General features: G+C 34.2%; 1 protein-coding gene, 1 long non-coding RNA gene and 1 pseudogene across 2 annotated transcripts; 1 reads left to right on the forward strand and 2 right to left on the reverse strand.

The window, feature by feature from the left end:
• Positions 1–6,859: 6,859 nt before the first annotated feature.
• On the reverse strand, positions 6,860–7,305 carry LOC115228764. Its single transcript, XR_003883250.1, has 3 exons — positions 7,269–7,305; positions 7,127–7,238; positions 6,860–7,095 (listed from the first exon to the last, which is right to left on the reverse strand). It is a non-coding gene; the product is annotated as an uncharacterized LOC115228764 (long non-coding RNA).
• Positions 7,306–9,780: 2,475 nt separating this feature from the next.
• Positions 9,781–12,027, forward strand: LOC115228719 (annotated as a pseudogene).
• A 2,538-nt stretch (positions 12,028–14,565) lies between these two features.
• On the reverse strand, positions 14,566–17,563 carry LOC115228720 (cilia- and flagella-associated protein 299-like). The gene is made up of 2 exons (XM_036499002.1): positions 17,176–17,563; positions 14,566–14,618 (listed from the first exon to the last, which is right to left on the reverse strand). The coding sequence occupies exons 1-2, from the start codon at positions 17,561–17,563 to the stop codon at positions 14,566–14,568; spliced, it is 441 nt and encodes a 146-aa protein (XP_036354895.1).
• Positions 17,564–18,466: the final 903 nt, after the last annotated feature.

The raw sequence follows: 18,466 nt of genomic DNA on the forward strand, positions 1-18,466 counted from the left end.
CTTCTACAAGGAACTCAACCCCGAGGAATTAGCCGCAGCGTACAACGGTGACTACGACTTTGACAATCCAGGTCACTTTGTCCCACTTACAAATAGAAGCATTTGACATGGATTTGGCCATCGAGAAACTAAATGATGTGATGCAGTTTAAGCCCGTCGAAATCCCAGTGTACGACTTCAAGACCCACAGTAGGTTGGTGCTAGAATTTGACTGTGTTAGAGTCAAGGACAAAGTCAAGGAAATCCCGCCGTCGAGGGTGATCATCATCGAAGGAATCCTGACATTTCATAACAAAACAATCAGTGAAGTGTGCGATCTTAAATTATTCATCAAATGTGATGCAGAAACTAGGCTTATTCGTAGAAGTTAATGTTCGTATATAATTTTGACAGTTCGGAGAGACATGCAGTCACGTGGGAGGGACATTGATGGAATTTTAAAGGTCTATGAGCGGTTTGTCAAGCCCAACTTTGATCGGTTCTGCGCCCCTGTAAGAGTGTTTGTATAATTGATAGACCGAATCCAAGGCAAATCTCATAATTCAGTCCAACAACAGGATTGAAAGTTGATGTACATTTTAGGCATTGACTAGATTCAATTGACGTTATCGGGCAGCATATAAAATACAACCTGTCACAAAATAATGGAAATCATAATTGATTATTAATTAATTAGTTGATTTTTTTAATTTTTTTAACATCGAGACTGAGGTAAAAACAGGAAAAATTAAACACGGGATGCACTATTAAGTCTTTTTGATTTTTCTCCTATTTTTTGATGATAAAAGCGGGCCCATGAAAATTTGAGTTGATAATAAAATTATAATTAAACAAATTATAACGTGCTTTTTCTAATTAAAAATTGCTACTAATTGATGCGAAATTATTATTTATTGAAAAATAATCATAAATTTTATTTCGATAGTATTCACCAAACTACTGAATAAATTTTATCCAAAACGATTGAAATCTTTTAATTTTATTTTCACGGCATTACTAAATTTTATAGCAGTGATTCTCAACTTTTTTTGGTGTACCAAAAAAAACGTCAATGTACCAAACCAAGTTATTTCGTGTACCAAAGAAACAAAGACTTATTTAATTTTTTAATTAATTTTATTGACTTAAAATCTTTTTTTAACTATTTAATGAGAGCCTTGGTTTTCTTGCATTTTAATTAGTTCCTGAATATCAGGGTCCAAGCGTGTTAAAAATAATCTGACATCTCGTCGCGAGCAAATATTAAGCTTGTTACGTTCATCGCTCAATATTCAGTTTATTATGCTGAATCTTGATTCTACAAGATATGTTGTTGGAAAACATAAAAAAATTTTAATTATTTGTTCCCAAATCTTTGGAATTTTGTCTTAAAATTTTTTTTTTCGCCAAAAGGTAGACAAATCCTGGCTTTCAAACAAAATCTTGTAAGAATAATTATATTTAATTTCTATAAAAAATAATATAATAAAAAATGTCACAGGCTTGAAAGGACCCCCAGGCTTGAAGGGACCTACCCTAATTAGATATTTCATATACTTAATAATAAAAATATCCAAAAGGAGCAACCGTACATACTTGATAGATAGATAAGGGTTTGTTTTGCAAAGGGATATCGGACATAAAAGAAATTAAGGGCCAGTAGTGGCCTTACACACAGGGTCGTCCGGAGCTATTTTCTTCTCTTCTCTAGGAACTTTTGGAATTGGGTTTCAACAAGCTCGCCAATCATAGGAAAGACTTTGCGCCAGCTCGGTATTTTCTCTCTTAGATTTACGCCGAAGGCCACCTTGAGCGCTAATCTCCTCGTTTTCTCCAGCAGTTTTATAATTCTTGCCTTGGAGGGGGACAAAATCCACCCTTCCAGCCCATACATCAGTACTGGAAGGATAGCTGCCTGGAAGATGAATAGCACAGTATCTGGGGGTAGGCGGAATTTGATCAGGCACTTGATCATTTGTGTGCACCGTTTTTTCCTTAGAATGATATCTTCCTCACACCTTCCGTTCTCGGAAAATTGGACTCCCAGGTACAGAAACGAGTAGGTCCTCCGGATGGATTCGATCGTATATGGTAACATTTTCGCAGTTCTTTTTGCCGACACTCTAGTGAGCGTGCATTTCTCGATTTACAGAGTCAAGTATTTCACTGCCATCCACTGTTGTATTTGTTCTAAGTAAATTTTTAGCTTCATTTCTGACGTCGTCGGAAGGGCTGCTTCGTCCGTGATAATGACGCCATCTGCATAGATGAGCACATTCATTGAGATGAACACAGGTTTAGGGAAGTCTGCAATATATACGTTGAATAGTAGCGGGCTTAGGAAGGGTTTCCGCATTAATGTCGCAATTCACAAGATTTTCCAGCAAAACTGAGTGACAGACACTGTCGAAAGCCTTCGATACATCCAAGCAGATAATACTGGTCGATAAGTCAGTCTCGTGCTTTAGATACTATCGAATTCAGTCGATAGATGCAGTCAGCACAGGACCGGCCCGGACGAAAACCCCACTGATCGTGGGAGAGCCAGTGATTCTTTTCTATGTGGCGTACTACAGTACCGGTCATATGTTTTAGACATTCTGAAAAAATCCCAGTGTTTGATTTTTCTAAAGAAAAATCTTATTAAAAAATGCTTTTCATTAAGCATTATCCATTTTTTTTAGTTATTTATTTTTTCCCAATCTCATCGTCACTGTATTTTCGACATCTTGATCTTTTTATAGATTTTGTCGAAACTGGCCCAGTCATATGTTTTAGACATTTACGATGCACATCCATAATCTGGAATTTTTAAAGTTAAAACGAGTTTTTATTAATTAAAACACAAGTTAGTATTTAGTTACATCTCCTTTTTTTTCGATATTACATCATGTATTCTATTTGGATCGACAAATACAAGTTTTGAATATAATCATCTCCCATCTTGTTCCATTCATCTTTTGCCATCTCCCATAGTTGCTTAACGTTCTGAGGGTTTCTATTTCTGATTTTGCTCTTTAAATAATGCCAGCAATTTTCTATTATGTTAAGATCTGGCGATTGTGCAGGCCAATTGTTTAAAATATTCACTCCTTTTTCAAGCAAATAATTTTTTGTAGACCGTGAAGTATGACATGATGCACCATCTTGTTGGAAAATAAAGTTATCATCATATATCTCAAAAAGCCCTTGTTCCAAGATTCGTTGATATTCTACGGAATCTACATTTCCTTCGCACAATATCAAGGCACTTTTTCCATCGTGTCTGATACCGCCCCAAACCATGATTGAAGGTGCGAATTTCTGAGTTTTCGTTGTGTAGTTCGAATTGAATCTATTTCCAGGAGGTCTCATTACGAATTCTCGTGCTTTCGAAATTAATTCGATGCGGCACTCGTCAGTAAAAATGACCTTATTCCAATCGAATGAAATGTTTCTAGTGCAGAATATTTTTCTCTTCTTGATATTATTAGTTGAAAGTCTAGGTTTTTGGCTGCTATTCTTACGAAAAGTTCATTTTTGCGTAAGATTCTTCGTACAGTTTCGACACTGACGTTTTCCGTAATATTTAGGTCTTTTCTGATTTCATTCGCTGTTTTTTTGGGAAAACGTCGAGACTCACGTACAAGATTCCTTTGAGCACGTGCCGAAAGAATACAATTTCTTCCAGATTTTGGTCTGTCGTAAAACCCATTTCCATCCAAATACCGTTGGTAAGTGTGATTTACGGCGCATCTGGATATTCCAAGTAAAATCGATATTTCCTGTACGGTATGACCATTTTCTCGCATAAAAACAATTCTATGACGCTGTTCAACAGAAAGTCGTGGCATACTGCTTTCAAATTAATTTAAAACACGTTTCCGATACGAAAAATAGAAAAAAAGTATAAATTTTATTGAAATATAATGAATTAAATAAAATGTCTAAAACATATGACTGGGCCAATTTCGACAAAATCCTTAAACATATGAAGAAGTCGAAGATAAAGCGAAGATAAGATATGAAAATGATAAATATATAAATAATATAGATAATACTTACTAAAAAACTTTTATTTTATTGGATTTTTCTTTAGAAAAATCAAACACTGGGATTTTTTCAGAATGTCTAAAACATATGACCGGTACTGTAGCCTTCTGTAGACGATTCTCTCCATTATCTTTGATATAGAGCAGATTAGGCTTATGGGCCTATAGCTCGAGGCTTCCTCTTTAAGTTTCTTAGGTTTTCGAGCCATTCGAACTTCAGTTTTTTTCCATGATTTTTGGACGTACCCTCTCTGGAGACTGGAATTGAAGAGGTTTGTAAGCAAAGACACCAAACAGCTTGGTGCATGCTTGAAGCAGGATGCACTATTATAGAAACATAATGTAAAGAAAAACTAATTAAATCCCCACATGAGACTGTTGTTTGATCATATTTTTTCAGGATGCGGGGTTGCATGTTATACTCTTGCGATTATAAGGTCGTTTTTATTTTTCAGCTCTCTTTTAATTCGTCGGTATCCGAATAGGCTTAACGGCTAATGTCTATAGTTACTGGTCTACTGTTTCAGATTTTCTGCAGTCAGTTGATGCTAATAGAAGTCTTAACTATCTTCTGTGGAACGCATCGAGGGATTTTAGTTCAGACTCAGATTCCCCCATGTTCCTTCGTTGTACAAAAGTATAGACTTAACATAAGAATTGTTTAACTTGACACGTAAGGCTGTTCCACCCTTGGGTTTGTAGCCATGTGGTCCGCAGGTTGTCAAGTGCAACAATCGAAACCATCTTTCTCCTCATAATGTCTTCACTATCTCTTAGGAGTGTTCCAACTTTTTTTGCGTTTCGCCATTTTTCGTTTATTCTGTTTGCCTCCCGGTTGATTTTTGCATGCGAAGTTTTTTTTCATCTTTACTTTCAAGAATCATTCTTTCAGTGCATGAGAACAATGTTTGGCAGTTCTTTAAGTGTCGACTTATTATGAAACAAAAAGTCTACATCGTCGGAATAAATAACTTTAGTTATTGACTTAGTCAACAAGCTTTCTTAGATCTTTTACCGCCGAAAGACCTTGATTCTACGTTCCCGATCTTCACTGTCAACTTGATGTTTATATGTAATAATGCTCGACGGAAACGGTTGGAAGTGTTCTTGAGAGCCTTTTCCTCTCGAATCTCTAATTAAACATAAAAAAGAAAGAAACAACGGAGAAGATGAATACGTTGTCTCATTAAATTTCTCTTTTTTTTCGGCTAGAAGGAGCACCGGGCAAATATGAGGACCTTCCTCAAAGAAGCCGGGATCACCTGATTAATTAGTTTTATGTTTTAGAGGGTGATCTTGGTTCTAATAATAATTATTATTATGATAAAGTCAACATCAAAAATAGTTTTGAGGACTTTTATTAGATTGTCTCTGCGGATTGTATCCAATGCCATGCTAATATCAATGTCTAATATTTTGGTAGCCATATCAAATTTCTGAGATTTGGCCAGATTTATCTATGCGCTCATATTACATCTGCAGTTAATTTCCTATATCTGAATCTACTTTGAATAGATAACAGATAGTCATTGACAGAATTTTTAAGGCGTTTTAGTGTTGCGAGTAAGAAGATATTGTGTCTAAAAGTATGATCGGTCGAATGTTCTTAAAGAAACTGGCGCCTTGTGTTTTTGAAGAGAAATCAATGTTATTTTTCTAATAGGTAATATGGTATTAGTATGGAGTATCTCGTTCATGAAATTTGTGATAATAGTTGAGATGGGAGTACTTTATCATTTCTTTCATGGGAAACAAATAACTAATTTGTTTATGTCCTCGTGTTGTTTAATCAAAGAACTACTGAAAATTGTAAAGAAATCATATTTATGAAACATTTATTCAAATTCCATGTGTGGGAATTGTGGTTTTTAAGGTTTATTTTATTATGTGAATAACAAATTGATGTATAACGATTTAATTAGTTATCAAAATTTGTTGATATAGTTTATAATCTTTTGAATTTTGTATTGATATTTATGATGGTGTCCGACAAGGATGAAGAATTTTCGGAATATGTTCCATCTTTGCAGTGTTCTGTGGCGTGAAGAATACAGACGGGCAAGGAACTAAATATAATTTTACAAATTTCGCAAGAAAAGGCGATTTGTGCACCATTGGAGTCAATATAATTGACTTCGCTAATTAAACTTTTTGAAGGGAAGAAAGTTGTTTGTTTGTTTAACACTTCACCCTACGTTTTATTCAATCAAAAAGCCTTTTGATTAGTATCAAATTTGCCCATGAAACCGATTTTGATATTTCTGTTATCAAACATGGTATTATATCGATATGTCTCATAATCTTGGAAAGTCTCTCGTTTCTCAATTTTTGGAACATAAACATGCCCAGCATCATAAAAACCCTGATACAACATTTCCTTACAGTCCCTCGTTCGACATCCGTTGGTCAGCAAAATATCATTTCCACAATTTCGTCTGCCATTTTGTAGTTTTTGAAATCGGTTTTCCCAGGATTTGCTTAAAGCAATTGGAATGTTGTGATCTCTCCTTAAGTGATATTTCAGCGTAGAAAAGGCCCTGAATTTGCATTTGCACAACTATTACTAAGGCCCTTATCTCTTACAGAACAGCAGAAAGGTATCTCTCCAGTGTGGACTCTATTGTGGCGCTGGTATTCCGCCTTTTTGTGAAACGTTTTTCTGCACAATTCACATAAAAATGATTTTTTCTTGTTTGGAATGTCTCTTTCTGGAGTTTTATCAAAACCAGAATTTGTCGTTGAGGTTTCATTTTCCTTATCAAATAAAAAACAAATCAAAACATTTGAAATTGATAGACATTCTATATCACAGGACAAACTATTCAGTAATAACAAAAAACAACTTCAAATGATTGTCATATTTTGGAATGTCATGATATTCGTTATTTCCTTTCGCATTCCCGTTGCATTCGTTTTTGTTTGAGTTATTTGAACTAATCAAATTTCTCTCTTTGAACTTCTTCAGTAGTTGCAATCGCTCTTCTTTAAATTTGTTCGAAATGTTTGTGCCGTCTGAGCATATTCCGTGGTGAATAAATTTGTGAATCTGGGCTGTCCTCTTGGCTTTGAACGTCTTATTGCATAGCTTAATCAAATAAAAATTGACAAAATTAAACAGAACAAGAAAACGGTTTTTCACCAGTGTGCATTCTGATATGTCTTTTAAGGTCGGCCGGGGTCCTTTTGATTACCCCACAAAAGTGGCAGGTCTTTTGGCTGTAAGTTGGTCTATAAATATCGAAGATTTCGTCAGGGAACCTAGTCGGAGATGCGTCCATGAATTCAGTCAAATGTGCTAAAATAAATTATACTAGTATCTACTGTTGTTCATTTTTAAATATAGGTCACTTTCAGCTCAAATATGATTCAGCGGCAAACTTTTATGGTATTTCATTATATAGATATTTGTCTAACCGCATTTTATAGCGCATAAATTTACATAAACAATAAACCGATCTTTTAAGGTCGTCTGGCGTCTTTGGTCTCATAAATGTCTTAATTAGTTGTACAGTTCTAGAATTGCACGTTCTTTGGTTGTTGTTAAAAAATGTGTGTGGTTATAATTATTTCTTGCTTTTTAACATCTGTACACATTGGCTGCATTGATATATTTTATTTGTGTACAAAAAAGGGAGAATCTCTTTAGAAGTTGAATTTATTTACTATCACTGAAAAAACAAACAACAATGATTAAAGCAAGGTGATTCAAGAGATTACAAAACTATTTAATTATTAAAACGCGTTCACTTCTCACACCTGAAAGAAGGCTACTAAAGCTATGAAATTCAGTTCTTTGAGAGCACAAAACCCTCTCATTTATAGTCCTAGGTCATCAAATAGTACCTAATTTTGAGTGAAACATTCCCGGCTACACAGAAGAGATTATTTTTAATAATGCTTACCAGCCTGAAAATGCAATTAAGCTGGATAAATTATAATCATTAAACATCAAAAATACAACTCGGAAATATATCCAAATCCCAATCCAATAAACTCGGGTCAGGAAATGTACAAAAAGCACGATCAGTTGCAATACAATCGCTTATCTTAATTTCACTCAAATAATCAATAATTTGAAAATAATCGAATATTGTGGTAACACGTGCACAAAATATCTCAAAATTAATATTATTAAAAATAGACAAAGCTGTTAGGGGAATTATGAGTTATTAACATTGAGAGTTTGCTGAACAACGAGATCGACGACTTTATCACGAGTCAAGGAAACCACTGTGTCCAATTGCGAGATTTTCTGTTTTACCTGCATCAAAATTTTGTCATCCTCAGATTTGATGGCATTTTTTATCTATTGATTAACTAATTTAATAACTAACTTTATTTTCATATTCTTTGAACTCGATTTCTCTATCTTTTTTATACTTTTCTGCTTCATTTTGAGACTCCTCTTTTGCCCGTTTTAGTTCACGGACTTTAACTAAAAGTATTCTCTGAGCAAAATACATTCACGTGCCTCAGCTATCTTTTGGCCAGCCCTTTTTTCGGCTGAAAGTAACTGCTGAATGCTCTCAGATTGTAAAACCATTACAACAGAATTCAAATAGCACTAACCACAATCAAATCAAATGTAATTCTAATATTAGAAAAACTAATATTATATGGATATATAAATAAAATAGTAAAAGAAGACCAGGACAGCAGAATAGATAAGCAGTAAGTGTTCGTCAGCACAGCGAATGTTACAGAAGGGGGAGATCGAAATGTCCATTTTGTGTGCATAGTGGTTTAGTGAGTTGTTATGGTCAGAGCGGACACAAGCGATGTTTATCTGAGCGGAACGGTCAAGAAGCATTTCTGAGGGGTGAACATCTGGTGGCAATTTATTGAGCACCGTGTAAGGCGTCAGCTTGAAGATTGCCGACGTTGAAATCGAATCGTAAATTCTTTTCATTGGATGTAAACATCGGTGCAGGCCATCGATTTTAGCAAGGGTCCGGGAATATAGATTTGCCGGGGTATTTTTCAGTGAACGAAGATTTAAGCGAAACAAGGATGATAGGGATTTCGCGATGCAAATATGAATTGTGCTCCTCTCATATTTAAATGTTCTTGGGACATTGTCGTCTCAGTCAGATCATTGTGGGCAGATCATAAGGATTTCCTTTGCTTGCAACATGAATCGGGGATCACGGGGGATTCTAATTAACTGGCTTACCCTGGTCCTTTGGTCAATAAAATGTCTTTAAATGTTCTTCAATCGGCTTGTTTCACAGGTGAAATATTAAAAGGAAATTAATTTTACTATAGGATACTAGTATAGAATTAAATATTGTTTTAAAAAAATTAGAACGAGCAAAGAAGAATTAAAATCAAGATATTTCGTAAAAATTGATTACCTATTTTGATAGTATATATTTGGAAGTATAATTATATATTGGTCACCCATTATATATATATTGTGTTTCTAAGATAAATTTTTAAAATTAGTTACCTCTAATTCTGTAATTTTAAAATGGAATTTTTAACTGTCCATGTTGATTCGGAAGATCCAAACGTGTATGGAAATTTAGTTTCACACAATTATAGTCAGAAAATGACAAAACTTGAGGAGGTCTCAGGAGTATATTCCGTCGTCAAAAAGTACGCATCCAAAAGAAGAATGAGCGAATCATGTATATCAAAAATATAATTCTTAGCTAAAAAAATATTTTTTGGAGTTTCAAAAGAAAATAAGACCGAAACCAACTCAAAACTAATAACATATTTTGAAAGTTTTAACAAGTTTTTTTCAACATAAAAAAACCCTTAAAGAATGGAGTCTCGGCAGTCCGAAATTCCTGAAATTGATATTAATCTAATCGAAGCCGCTATTAACGCAGGTGCAGATGTAAATGAAGTGGATATCTATGGTCAAACAATAATTCATGATGTGATCGATTTTTGACAAAAATGGTTTCTAGGCAGCAAGTAACTGGTCGACTGACATAGTCGAATATTTGATACAAAATGGAGCAAAATTGAACGTTCAAGATAAATTTGGGAGAACCCCTCTGCATGTTGCAGCCACTGCAGATTATCCCGAAATGATTGAATTTTTGATTCAAAATGGAGCCAACGTTGAGGCAGAAACTTTCATTGAAAAGCAAACGCCTGTTCACTATGCAGCAAAAAACGACTCTGTAAAATCTTTAAAAGCACTAATAAAACATGGCGCAAGCTACAAAACCGTGAAAGATTACAAAATGAGAACTCCACTTTTTTTGGCTGCAGAACTAGGTTTTTCCAGATTTGCTGAGTTCTAGATCGTAGCGAGGCAGCGCTTCTACTGCTTGAGTACGACGCTCCTGTCGAAGAACGTGACTACAACGGACAGACGCCAATAATTTGGATGGTCAATAAAATGCCTAAAATTGTACTTTTTGGATTATTTTATTGTTTCCTAGGCAATTGAAGCATTGGAAAAACTCCATAAAAGGGATAAAAGAAAACGCCGACAGGAATATCGTTTAGACTGCCTTGAAAATATTAAGAGTTAATTTAATATTGACAAAATCTAGACTCCCCAGACGACTTCTCACCACCCAATCTGGTTTGACATTCTTCTCGGAATAAAACTAGCAGAACATAGATCAAGACAATTGTAAATAACGACATTTATGAATTATTTGAATGTCCAATAGTCAGGAAACTTATTCGGGTCAAGTGGCAGAAGTACGGACGGTCAGATTCCATTGTTTCTGTACTCCTATAGTATGATTGCGTGGATGAACATGATCATTACATTATTACTCAATATATTATGGACTGTACTGTTCTTTCTACTGCCTGGAGGAAATGTTTATAAGTATACATATCCAAAAGACTACGGAATTATCTTCATTTGGGTTTGTTCCAATTCAACATCAACAGGTTTTGGGATTGGCTTTTTTGTTTTGGACGTGGTTTAATGAGATACAGGAATACCTCGTTTCCAATAACTACAACAAGGTTTTGTGGCCACCTAAAGTTCTCAGAAATGGGAGGCGTGGCGGGAAAATGAAATAATGAAGGACAGAGAGTTCTGCCACCCACAATACCCAGAAGAGTCAACGTACTGGGACATTGAACTAGAAATTACAAAAGCAGAAAATCCGTCTTACTTTTCTGACAACAAGTTGACAAAAATTGTTAATAATTTAAGAAATATAATCGATTGGATTGTCTTTTTATTACTTTTATCCTGTTTTATTATTCACCTTATTGCCTTGGGTCAAAATGACGCAAATTTGGGATACAATCTGAAAAGAGTGTTTTCATTTGCTTTGATCTGTCTTTGGATGCGATTTCTACTCACTGTTAAATTCTTCCATAGTCTTGGTAATTTAAACAATTTAAAGCATTCAAGGACCTTTTATTGTGATCATGACTCTCACTATCAAAGATATCGTTCGCTTCCTCTTTATATATTTAATCCTCTTTATTCCATTTTGTAAGCATTTTTAAATATCATAATTAGATTGCGGTTTTTGGGTTTTTTTTGGAGGCTCTTCTGGTTATCCTACACACGTGAATAGGTTTTCGACTGGGAACGTCTCGCTTCTCTCCGTCAGTGGTTTTGACAGTGTGAGACAGGGAATATTCACAATGTTCAGAATATCGATGGTGGACGATTATGATTATACTGTATTTGTACATTTTTTACGATATAGAACATGTATGCTATAGATCCGATCATGTCTGACATTCTATTGGGCTGTTGGATTTTTTCTACGAGCATTATTTGCATTAATCTTCTTATCGCGTTGTTATCTGATACTTTCCAACGGTTTAAAAATATGAAACATTGTTTAGAGTTTATGATAATGCAAATTCCAACTCGATCATGCAAAGAGCCAAGTTAATTCTTGCCGCAGAAGAAAGCCGACTTTTCGCAGTTCCAGTCTACAAGTGTTACAAGTATCTAACAGAATACTGTAACCCTGCTGTTGAATTTTTTGACGACGACGATTCAAGTCAAACTAAAGATTTGCAGAAAGTGACGCTTATTATCAGAGTTTGGTTTTCATGTATTCTCTTCTAGGACAAATTGGACGAAATGTATGACTATATGACAAATAACAACAAAACAGAACAGTCGAATGTGAGCTCAGAAACTCTTGAAGAAATTCTTAAAACTGTTAAAAGGTATGCAAATGTGATTATAAATAGAATGGATAACGACATTCAACGGATCAAGAGACATCTACGAGCTTCTCGTTTGGAGAGGCAATCTTAAGTGATTTAAAACTTGTTAACCCTGAATTGTTCAAACTAATAAAATTACATTGAAGTCTGATTTAAATTTTTTGTAATTAGAAAAGGATTTATTCTCAATATATTCCATTGTTTATTTTGTATTAGCACTTCTCATTTGGTTATTAAAAACAAAATTCGGCGTTATTGTCCCTCAAAGGAAACTTTAAATTCATCGGAAATAAAAATTCAAGAAATTCAAGTTTCTCTGAAAAATTATAATTTAAAAATTCTGAACAAACATAGAATTTGAGACTATATAAAAAACAACAACATAATTTATATTTAAATAAACTTTCCAAGTTCGTGAATGTTTAAAAAATGTAAAATTGTTACTATTGCAATTCCATGGTTACCTCAATCTATGAAATAGAAATTCGCGGATTAATTAACTCCGAAAAGTATGCTAAAGTAAAATATACAGCTATGGTACGAGCATTATATAAAATGATAAGGATCTGCATAAATATTTCAGTAAAAATGTGAGGAAACTAGTGACCAGAGATTACTTTGAATTTCAATGGACCGAATTTGTTCAAAAAACAAAATTGGCATTAAATATAAAAAAAATAACCTAATAGGCCCTGGGCGGTGAGGTTTGGGGTTTCAATAGTTCTGTTATGTGCTTTTGTAATGAGAAATACATCGGGGATGAAGTCGATTTTAATTTCTGGGTCGAAAATAACTTTGATTTCAGTGATCCTCGAAATGAACTGGTTTACGAAGCTCTGGCTGACCACGACTATAAACAGGCTATTCAAAGAAATAGCGTTCGTCCCCTAATCAAAGTTTAGAACGAATTTGTTTATCTCGATATTGCAATAGACGAAGAATACGTCGGAAAATTAGTGATTGAGGTTGCAGAACTTTCTACAAATATAGTTGTACGTTAAAAAAGTGCCAAAAACATGCAAAAATTTTAAAAGAATTTGTGTCGGAGAAGAAGAAATGTCGAAAAACGACTTTAAAATAACATACAAAAATTCCCTCATCCACAGAGTGGTTAGGAAGGGTTGGATTCAGGGAGGAGGTTTGGAATGATTGATTTGTTTAAGACTTTTGGTTTCAACAAGGCGATGGCGGAGAGTCCGTTTTTGGGACTACTTTCGAAGATGAAAATTATACTGTCAAACATGACCGACGGGGAGTGCTGGGAATGTGCAACAAAGGGCGACACTCCAACGGATCTCAGTTTTATTTTACTCTCGAACCATGTCCTTGGCTGAATAAAAGACATGTCGCCTTCGGGTGATCACCATTTTTGTTATTTCAGGAATTTGATTGAAGGTTCGGGAGTGTTAGAAATGATTGAAAATCTTGAACTTGAGAACCAAAGACCAATCAAATCTGTGCAGATTATAGATTGTGGAATTTATGTTCCTTAACAAACATAATTTTTCTAACATTTTTAATTTTAAATCAAATTTTTCTATTAATTATTAAGTACGAGTTTGTTTGAAGAATGTTTGTTCACCACACCCCATGCTTTTTTAAAAATTTTAAACTTTGACTTGGGCTTTTGGAATGGAGAAATTATGGAGAAAAATTTTCCTTACCGATAAATTCTAAGATTGGTATTTGAAGGAATAAAGTATTCGACTATAAAAGCACTGATATTGAATATTTTGGTGGTAAGGGACAGAGTAACATAAGAATGGTGAATTTTAAGATTTCCTGGTTATCTCCAAATAATTTATTTAAAGCCAACATAGTCAATAATGTGGACATTGCTCGGGGTCGTTAAAACAGATATTATTTTTAATTCTTATAATAAGGAAGTCATTTGTGTGAATTTCATAGAAACTATCATAAAACATTTCCTATTTAACAAATCATTCCGAAAAATAACATTTTAAACAGTATGAGTTATTAAATCTAAAAGCATTATCAGCAAAAATACTATTGACTGGACTCGGACGTTTCTTCCTTTTAAATTTTATTTAAAATAATTAACTTGGTTGTTGTTTTGCTCTTGTTCGGGTCTATAAATATTAGCTAGAAGAGACTCGTTTTGTTTTTCTTCGTTTGTTGCTTCTTCTTCGATTGATTTCCTAATTTTTGTATTGCCTAAATATATTTCTTTACATTTAACCCATCGATTTTGAACGACGAAATTTAAGCATTGTTAATTTTAACGAAAATTAATTTTTAACTAGTTCTTTACGTTATATTCCAAGAAAATCCGTTTAGATATTAGGAAAATATATAATCACAGGATTTTCCCACAATAATAGACATCAATAAATTTTGCAAGTCATTATTTTCAATAATAAAAATATTATTCTTAAATTCGTCAAATACTCTGATTCCTAAGATGCTTTAGTTTTCAGTTCTGCAGAATGTCAAATCCTGTATCCTGAGTTCCCAATTGCTTAAAAACTGAAAAAGATGGTCGAAAAATTAATTAAAAACACAACTGAGACTCACATTTTTACCATGTTTATCTTCCTGACTGAAAGAATAAGTTGGCTGAAGGTCTTAACTAATACTAAATAAGAACTCTCTGCCCTAGTTTGGAATATCAAAAAAATTATAACAAAAATCCATAAAAATGTAAAAACCAAATAATATCCCAACAAAAACCTTCAAGAACAAGTTTCCTGAGCCATTCTTTTTAGTCTTTTGGCATTCCGTTTCCGCATAGAATTCTTGACATAAATACTGATCCAGGACTTGACAATTTCAGGAAAAAACATATTCTACAAGTAATAATCCACCAAAACATATAAAGCATGACTCCAATAGCCATCCACACTACTCGCACGTCCCACCATCGCCAAGTGGCTCTCAACAAAGGACTCTACGGAAGGCACGTACATCGACGGCTTCATCCTGGTCATAGAAGTAGCCACAAAGGATGGACACACACTTTGAATAATGACTCCACTATTCGCATATTCTTGACAGAGCGCTTCAGAAAAGAACGAAACAAACGCCTTGGAGGCCGAGTAGAGTGCCAAATATGCAGAAGCAGGTTTATTTCCCGACTGAGAACTCATATTGAGGATCACCCCCCTCCTGTTAGCCAGCATGAGCGGGAGCACAATATCAGTCATCTACAGTCTAAAACATTACTTATTGCCATTAGAAGAGAAATATCATTGACAGCAATCATATTCTGACTTATATCGTTATGATAGTGCAACAGTTCGTGGTAGGACAACACAAACGGGTAGGAAATCCCCACGTTATTTACTAAAAGTGTTTAAAAATAGACAAACCGAGGACTCCGATGTCCAGGGAACTCAGGGACTCCTTCAAATGATTTCGGAGGTTGTATCCTTCTGAGAAATCAGCAACCACAGTCATGGTTTGGACGCCAAATGTTTTTTCTGGAATTATTTTTTTAACTACCAATGTGATCGGCCACGTTTTCTAGTTTTTCTTTATTTCGTGCAATAAGGACAATTTTCATTCCGATTTTTGCAAAAAAATTGGCGTATCCGAGACCAAGACCGTCAGTCCCCCCAGTTATCACTTTTGTAGGTTTTATTGAGTTTTTAAACCTGCCCATTCTCCGTGTTTATTAAAATCGACACTCTTCAAACGTGGAGCCATCACATACAGATAAATGAACTGCCAAATACGCCATAAAAGTTGGCAAATCCCACTGAGTGCACACACATAAAACACAAAGGATAATAACATATAAATCATTCCCACAAGACCGTAGACCGAATTATTTATTGTCATAATTAAATTAGAGAAATCGTTTGGCATTAATTAATTTAATTCTATTTTTTTGAAAATTTTTCCCAGAAAAGGATGATGCCAAAATTCGATGCCTTTTTCAAAGCCGCTGATTTAAAAAAATGAATTTGTGGAGATACAAACATGAGATGGTTGGTAGTAAAACTTCCTCCGTCATATTCAAAAAATACTTGTTTAAATTGAGCACTAAGGACTCTATTCAACGGTTCTAAGCAGTGGACGAATAGAAATGGAGATATGCTGTAATATGGCCCTCTTTTGCTTAATTACCCTTATTTTGCATTTGCTGGAGTGCAGATTCCACTTCCAAAAAATTTGAGCGATTCAAAGTATTATATTTGAAATAAACTCTTATCGTCAACTCTGCATAAAATTCGATACATTTTAAAAAAAGAAACTACAAACCTAAACGTCTCAAACTGGTGAAAATTTGCGTGATATAAAGTTAACATTTCCAACTAAGCTGTAATCACTAATTCTAATTTTTATCTTGAAATATTGATGTAATCAACAGATTCCAAAAATTAAGAATGATGTTTATATTAACATGATTCATGAGTCAGATAGGGGAATCTAACAGGGGATCTGAGAATTACAATTCCCATGCTCTGCCGATTGAGGTGAACAAGCTTTTCTCAATTTATCTACAATATTAATGATCTCTAATTTGAAAACAAATTCATTGTATTAGAAATTGGAAATTATGAATTTCTTATATTTATTTTATTAAATTTTTAACTGATTAATAAGTACTTGATTTCACAGAAATGTTCTACATAAATAATAAAATTGTACTTTCTGCGAGTTTTGTGATCAAAAAGCACGATTTGTAAATATTTAGTAGATGGAATGGAAATCCTTTTTGTAATTTCGCTGTTATTAGATCCCTACCAATAATAATAAACCGTCAAAGCCTTTGGATCTGTACATATTAACTTTCTGTCTTTTTTATTCTTAAAAAACAGACCACTGGGGTTATCTGTTATCACATTATAATTGGGAGAAGAATTCGAATAAGAAGCCTGTGTCTCCCAATTATAGAAACTGACATTAGATTTCTAAAAACCTAAGATCAGTCGGCTTGGGAAGTAATTTCTTTTTTCCAGAAAAAATTGGCTCAAAATCTTCATTGGCCAGTCTGTCCTGATAGTCAATGTATCCGCTGATTTCTTGTTTTTTGTTTTTATCCCGAATATATATGATGGTCTGCGTGTCTTAGGGTTACGTAATACGCTGAGTTTCCCACTTCTGTTGGCCTCTTCTCTTGCTGCCAGTTCCTTGAGAAACACGTCGCTTATTTCTTTATTCAAACTCGCAATTTTCCTGAGAAAATGAAAGAAATTGTCAGACTTTGAGTTGAATTTGCTTGTTAGTTTTGCTGCTTCGTTCTCAGCTTTTCGCTGGTCAAATTCTTCTCTTTTGAGCACTTCCCCACTTCCTCGGTACCCCAATTCTACTAGCTGTCTGGCCAACTCGTCGTCCTGGATTAGAGGAGATGGTACTTCTAGGTAATATAGGTCGAGAGGGGTTATTTGGGAGTCGAGGAAGTCCTCGAATGTCTGAAATTGGGCGATTATTGTGTCGTCAATTCGGTTTTGATCTTCCGAGGCCATTTATATGGAAACTATATTTATTTTAGATAATAATGCCAAAATAATCAAAAAATAATAAATTAATTTTTTTGTTCAAAAAATCATTATTATGTTTACGATATATATGTAACCTGGCGGATTGCCAAACTGTTTCCCCGGATAATGGCGATCGAGAACCGTTGCATTAGCCAGTCCACCTCCCGAGGATCGTGAGTGTGCAATAATAAATTACTTTGATAATTTAGCTACTAGATTTTGTTTTCTGTGACTAGTCAAAAATTATAATTCAATAATTTTTATAGCGTTTATAACGAACATGAAACCCCTTATGCTCTTATATGGAGGAAGATATAATAGATATAATGGAATCATGGAGACCAGGGTTTCACGTCCAAGACGGACTTGCATGGATTCACATGAGGATAATTTGGCAAATATGAGCGTGATTTTATTTGTTCCGTTTTTTGTGTTTCATTTGGGGAACAATAAAATAATTAAAAATCGCGTGTTTCAGTTGTCAACCTCTTTTTGGATCTGTTGAATTTGGATTCGACACGATCATGATTTCTAAAATTTTTTAAATAGCTATTTTCTCTCAACAATATTCAATTGTTTCAGGCATTCTACTAATTTAAATCATAGGCCTATCCCATGTGATCACAATTTTGATGATATAGTAATTCCAATGATTTAGGTGGAAAATCATTTTTCCTAGTTTTTTTAATATAGGCTTGTCGTGGTTTTTTGTTAAGTTATTCCTATTTTAATCAATATTTTAATTTTTCTTTTTGTGCTTGAATCTGCACGTATCTATCTCGATATTGAATCGTGATATAGTTTGCTTTTCACATTATCTCCATAGATTATTTTTTTACATTTTATAGTACTTTGGTCCATTGTTTTTATTTCTTAAAGTAAAAGACA

The sequence above is a fragment of the Octopus sinensis genome, unplaced genomic scaffold, assembly GCF_006345805.1.
Source record: "Octopus sinensis unplaced genomic scaffold, ASM634580v1 Contig10964, whole genome shotgun sequence".
Classification (NCBI taxonomy): domain Eukaryota; kingdom Metazoa; phylum Mollusca; class Cephalopoda; order Octopoda; family Octopodidae; genus Octopus; species Octopus sinensis.

Bases quoted from the DNA above. Each gene is read 5' to 3' on its own strand.
- LOC115228720 (XM_036499002.1), bottom strand. From the start codon at position 17,563: ATGGCCTCGGAAGATCAAAACCGAATTGACGACACAATAATCGCCCAA. The intron at 14,619-17,175 runs GTAACCCTAAGA...CATCTTTTTCAG, and splicing joins TGGGAAACTCAGCGTATTAC to TTTTTAAGCAATTGGGAACT.